Raw genomic sequence first — 6,305 nt, forward strand, 5'->3', positions numbered from 1 at the left:
TCAGTTCGCTTATCTTCCATCCTGCCTGCAGTGTGTTTCTTTTGCACAAAGCTGGAGGCATTATCATTCAAAGGCGCCATTTTTTTCCCTGTGTGTGTGTGTGTGTGTGTGTGTGTGTGTGTGTGTGTGTGTGTAGCTGCTCTGTCCAAAGTGCAGCTCCAAGCTTGGTTCGTTCAGCTGGTGTGGGGACCAGTGTTCCTGCGGTCGCTGGGTCACACCCGCCTTCCAGCTGCATCGCAACAGAGTGGACGAAATTCGACAACTCAACGCGCAGAACTGACACACACACACAATTCAAAAACTCATACACACAAGTCTCGATTCATGGTGCACAAAATTAGAATTTACTAATCATGATAAGAGTTCAGAGACAATGACTTAAATAACTGTTTACATTGTGTAATAAGATTTGTTAAATATTGCACATAATGTAGTTTTTCCCCTAGGACATTGGTCTTGGCGGGAGATGGGGGGTGCTTGTTTTATAAAAACATAAATTTACGTGACTCACCTGCAATTATGGTAATAATTTTAAATATACATGAATATTTAATTGCCTAACTACATCCTAGTTAAGGACTCCTCATGATAATTATCAATAAAATTCTTATTGATAATAAGTGATTAGAACTGTGTGCAGCAGATGATCTGAGTCCAGAGTTCTCAGTTTGAAACCTCCTCTTATCTGATGCTGCAGCACCACCTGCTGTCCAAACTAAGTCTAACAGCTGGTTTAAATGAAAAGTCTGCTCTTTTTCTCCCTCAGTGCTGTGAAACTTCTAGTTACTGCCAGGTTTTAAACAGTCAAAGAACAATGTCAACATTTAAAGGTTACTAAAAACATGAAAACATTTAAATATACATACAGTTTATAAAGTTATTTACATGGTGATTCATTTTTTTCCAGGTGTTGACAAATAATATATCTACTAATATTTGAGAAGCCACAAAGCTTTGGACAGATGAAACAAATCCTGACTTTTTTCGTCAAGTCACATCAACTCTGTCATAGATCCAAAAATGAAGCATGCAAATAAAAGGACAAAGTGAAACAGACACAGTTTTGTGGTGTTTTGAGGCTGTTTTGCTCCATTTGGCACAAGGTGTCTTGAATCTATGTAAAATCTCAAGACTATCAAGGCATTCTGGAGTGACATGTGCTTCCTGGTGTCAGAACGTGTGGTCTCAGTTGCAGTTTCAGGGTCCTTTTAACAGGACAATGACCCAAAACAGAGTTACAAACGTCCAAGAAAATCGTAAAACACTGCACTATAATAACAAAAAAAGTCCTTCTAAACTCTAATCTAAGTCCTGTCTGGAGCCAGCTGGTGAATCTGTACAGATGTTTAGAGCTTAGAGCGTTTGGCAGCTGCTTACGTTCTGCAGCTGTCCTCAGGGATCTTCTGCTCCAACCTGCTTTATACTCCTGGATCTGACTCACTGCAAACATCAGATCTGCTGCTCGATGTCTCAGTGTCTTTTCTTCAACAGATTTATCAGCACAGTGAAGATCTCGCTGCTCTTCCTCTCTGCAGCATCAACAGAGCGGTTCATGCTGCAGAATTATCTCATTTCTCTTTTTGTCCTGGGCTGTTGGCAGGACGAAAAGAGAAAGGTAGCAAGACTCCATTCTGCTGTGTTTTTCTCTTCAGGCAGTAATATTTAACCAGGTTATCTACAAAAATAAATCAGTTCTCTTGAGCTTTCACTTTGGTTTAAAGTTACAGTTAGTGGTAAGGCACCAAAACAGTGCTTTTGAGACTGAAGCTGTTTTAAGATACATCTTCAGTCTGATCTCAGATTTTTTTCCCTCCTAAATAAGGTTGTTCAAAGAGCTATCTACAGCAGGTAAGTTATTGATTGTTCGTTACCTTTCTATGGAACACCACTTGAAAAAAATCTGAGCTATCCCATTAGCTGAACTCTAACTTGCAGTAACATATAATGACCACTTGGTGTCAGAAAAACTCCATTAAAACATCTGGACTTGATGCAACTGACTGGAGCTTCTGCCTTCTCAAGCACTCACTTTTTTTTGTATGGTTTTTATTCTGACCCGAACATATTTCACTAATATGGTTCCTGATTCATAAAGCACATTATAAAGAAAGTTTCTAATATAGTCTGACCTTTAGCCACACCTCCATGCAGTATCCCTGTGATGCAGTTCTTGCAGCTGCACAATGATTAAAATTCTGCAGCCTGTAGTATACTAATTTACACAAATATCRCACAGCTTTACACATTTGTACTTTTTAATTGTGTTTTTTACTATATATAACTGATAATAAGAACATTATTATCCTACTGGTGAGTGTTGCTTTTATTTTTACTGATCTGTGAGAATAATGTATAAAGTGCAGCTAATGTTTTATGAAGTGAGACAGTTCTGTTTGCAGAAACAGAAGTGTTGGTGAAATCTGACGACGCTCTCAGGGTTGTGCTGCTGAATATCTGCAGCAGAGTGTGCTCTAACAAAGCTGACACTGAATCATTACAGTAATAAAAGACAAATGATTCAGACACCAGATGTAGCTGGAAATAGAAAATGAGTGATTTCTCTCTTTGCTGTCACAATCATGACAAAAAGCCTGAATCTTCCTCTGGGTGGGCACACTGAGGGTTCTCCAGTCTGTAAGGAGAAATCATCACTCATCATTTTGTAGAAATGGAAATATACATTAACATTTAAAAAATGATTGTGATGAGATGGGGATGGTTTCAGAAGGGAAAACTTTTCCATAAGGTTGAGTTTTTTACATGACATTAGAAGCTGCACATCTGTGACATTCACTGAGCAGAGATCACTTTAACACTGCAATCATTAAACACACAACTGAGTAACAAAAAGACTAACATGAATTTTATTGTCTTATTTAGAAGTCAATAGATTAATTTTTTATTGCTTATATACCTGCTCTGTCATGAGTAATTTTGCAATTTATCAACTTCTGAACCCATTCCTTTGTCTCTTATTGTTCATTAGTTTAGGTGTTGGAGTAGAGGGTCTTCATGAGCTGGCTTGAAAATAAAAAAATTAAATAAAGGCAATCTATAACTAGACATGGGTTTTTACGATGTAAAAACAAGTGTGCATTGCCATGTAGCATGGCTTTGCCTGCAGCAATGGACTTGCAGAATGAACTTTGACCAAGTTTAAATGTGTTTTCTATACCAGCTTGTGCCTGTCACATCAGCGGGTGTTTGTAATTAAGGTAATTGTGTGACAATATGAAATTTGAAGAGATTTTTTGTTAAAGTTGCATAAGCTGAGTTTTGAACCCAGATCTCCCACATGAAAGTCAATGACATAGACCATTAGACCAATGGAGCTGTGACAGAAGATGGTGGCAGGGGTTGGTTTGTATGTGTGCCGAAAGAGGCCACATTGCCAATACAATTATTGACACAMAAATGCATAATATTACAACAACAGAGCAGTATTAAGACAATATTATAGTAAAACATCAAAATACAATCATATCAGTACTGTAAACACTGAACTACTGAGTTGAAATATTGAACTATGGTGCAGTACCAAGTTGAGTACAGCATGGGGCAGTATTGGACCAATACAAGGTTCCATTGACTGCCATTTTAATTTATTAAACATTAATATTTCAAAAACTACAAGTTTTACAGGCACCAAAAAGGCATAGCCATCATTTGGCACAGGAGCTTTACAGATATAAATTACAATGGCAGCTCTAGGACAAAGTATGCAGGAGGAGAAACATGCCAAAGTTGAGATGACTTGGATGGGAAACGAATCACAATAGTGTGCATTGCCAATGCAATGCACACTGATTAGCAAGACAACCAACAGAAGCTAAAAGTAGCAAAAGGATAGCTAAAAGGAAAAAGTAGCAAAACACCAGATAAAAGCAGCAAAAGTTAGCTAAAAGCTAGAAGTAGCAACAGAAAAAGTACTAGCTTCATGTAGTAAAGAATTAGTAGGAAAGTAATATTTGGATTTGAAATATGATTATTTCCATTAAATACTCTTTTAGAGCTTTTTGTTCCTCTTGCTTTTTAAAAAACAAACTTGACTCTAAAATCCCTGTGGTAATGAAAAAAGCTCAGATTATTGCAGCAGCTATACCTGCATCAGACTAGAATGAGCCACTTCCTGAGCTCTGATCCAATGAAAGGAGCTCCAGGAGAAAAAGAGACTCAGTGGAGGATGTGAGTCACGTTCAGACCCCTGACCTTGTTCCTCTGATAGTCTCTGGGCACCGGCTCATGGGAAAACCAGGGAGGATTTCTGCTTACAAAGTCCTCAGCCGTAATGTGCCGCTCTTATTAGGGTTTACAGGAAAAGGTGATTATCTCAGGCTGTGGCTTTTGGCGATATTTAAAAGCCTGTTTTTGGCTGCGAAGTGGAAGAGTTGGTTGGAGCTGCAGATTGATGCAAGAACTCTTTCAGCCTGTTGTATTTGTGTCTGTTCTCACTTTCTGACTTTAAACTACATGCACTAAAGGAAAATTATTTTCTAATGTGTGTGACTGAATCATGATTTAATGCACCAGTCTTCAAATATTTCATACTTTCATCCTATTAGCTGTCTAAGCTGCACGTGTTTTTATGCCATCAGAAGCCAGCAGCATTATTTCTGTCAGATGCTCTGAGTACCAAACCAGATGTTGAAGCCTGATCTCTGGTTTACACATTAGTTCTGCTTCCTTTTGTTCTTCCTCCTCCTCCTCTCATCTTCTACTTCCTCTCTCCTGGACAATTTTTTTTAAATTTCGGTTGTCTGTGTTTGCTTTTTTTTCCTCATCGTTCATATTTTCTTACAAGTTGGCCCTCTTAAAAAAGCACCAAAGGTCTGCCTCAAAACTGAGACATTAGCAACCAAAGACTTTCAAAATAAAGACTACAAAAAGTGAAAAAGACTTGTGAAAGTATCAGGTGCACCTCAAAGTTAACACCTTATACTATTGTTCCAGGATTTTTCAGAAATATTTTTATGTAGCCGTAAATCTCAGGAAGAATTAATGCGTGCCGTGCAGAATGAGAGCTACATCTGRTACAGCTGCAGGACGACTCTGTTTAACTGGACCGGAATCAATTTGTCTGCTTTAAAAACAGGTTTTATAAAACATTTTAAAAATCTGTTTACAAGAAACTCAGAAAGTAATCATTAGAAGAATATCTAAAATTAGTGTTAGGAGTCAAATCAATTCAAGATGGCCACAGCAGAGTTCCTGAGCACTAACACACCTCAGGTGAGCACATGATATCACATGATCTGTGATTTTTACACACATATTTTTATGAATACTTTGGCTAAACCCCCTCTATGAACACCTTAAAATAAGGGTAAACTCCTTGTTAATAAAACAATTCCTGACAATTGTAAAATGACAGAACTCTGAAGTGGTGATGACAACATTTTGTAAAAAAACAAAACAAAACACAAGATTTGCTCAATTTTATGGCCCCATCACACAAAGCTGCAGCTGAAGAGCCCACACCTGGTTCTGGTCATGTTTGGCTGCATCTGTGGAACAAATCTGTAAAAGCTTTTAGTGAGTGTGGACCAAGCTTTCTGTGGAGTTAAGTTACTGGATGCTCATCTATAACCAACAAATCAAGGCACAGAAATAAACAAAATAAATGATCAATGCCTGAATTGTTTGCCCACCTAAAGCCTGATATTAAAACAACTTCCAATGAATAAATGCCAGACTCTAAATGAAATCTCAAGTGTTACAGTTATATCATATACAAATGTATGAATTTACATCCAGCTATAATTGTGTGGTGGCAGATGGTTTTTCATGTATCTTGTAGAATTCAAAACAATTTAGAGCAAAATTAAATTATTTTTGTTTATATCCGCTGATGAAACCCTACTGTCAGTTCTGAGTTTTATTTGTTTACTTGATCCTCTTTGTTTTCTCTGACATCTGATTTTTAATCTTTATCACTTCAGTTCAATTATTTTTTCTTCCTGTGTGTTTAAATCCTGATTTCTCTTTAAACACAAAGAAAGAGTAAAAATCAATCAGTTCTTTTTATGCAGCTAAATATAAACGACATCTGAGTCGCCAGAGAACCAGATGATCCCTGTGATCTTTTTCCATTTTCGTCTTTAACCATTTTCTTTGTTCAGATTTAGCTCAGTGCCAGTCAGGAATGTGTGTTTGGATACAGCTGCTATCTTAAAACCAGTGCTGTGAAGCAGATGTATCGCTTCTGTAAAGGACAGATGGCAAAACAACATGGATTTTAGTGTGTGTGTGTGTGTGTGTGTGTGTGTGTGTGTGTGTGTGTGTGTGTGTGTGTGTGTGTGTGTGTG

General features: G+C 37.6%; 1 protein-coding gene across 5 annotated transcripts in view; it reads left to right on the forward strand.

The window, feature by feature from the left end:
• Window positions 1-534, forward strand: part of dusp12 (dual specificity phosphatase 12) — a 6,557-nt gene extending 6,023 nt beyond the window's left edge. For 4 of the 5 annotated variants that reach the window (XM_014018975.1, XM_014018974.1, XM_014018976.1 and 1 more), the window contains exon 8: window positions 137-533. In XM_014018975.1, the coding sequence (XP_013874429.1) occupies window positions 137-280 (144 nt within the window). In that variant the 3' untranslated portion in view covers window positions 281-533. Of the gene's footprint in view, window positions 1-136 lie in introns of all 5 variants that reach the window. The other variant, XM_014018972.1, reaches the window with a different exon arrangement.
• The last annotated feature ends 5,771 nt before the right edge of the window (window positions 535-6,305 follow it).

The sequence above is a fragment of the Austrofundulus limnaeus genome, unplaced genomic scaffold (genome assembly GCF_001266775.1).
Source record: "Austrofundulus limnaeus strain Quisiro unplaced genomic scaffold, Austrofundulus_limnaeus-1.0 Scaffold206, whole genome shotgun sequence".
NCBI classification, from domain to species: domain Eukaryota; kingdom Metazoa; phylum Chordata; class Actinopteri; order Cyprinodontiformes; family Rivulidae; genus Austrofundulus; species Austrofundulus limnaeus.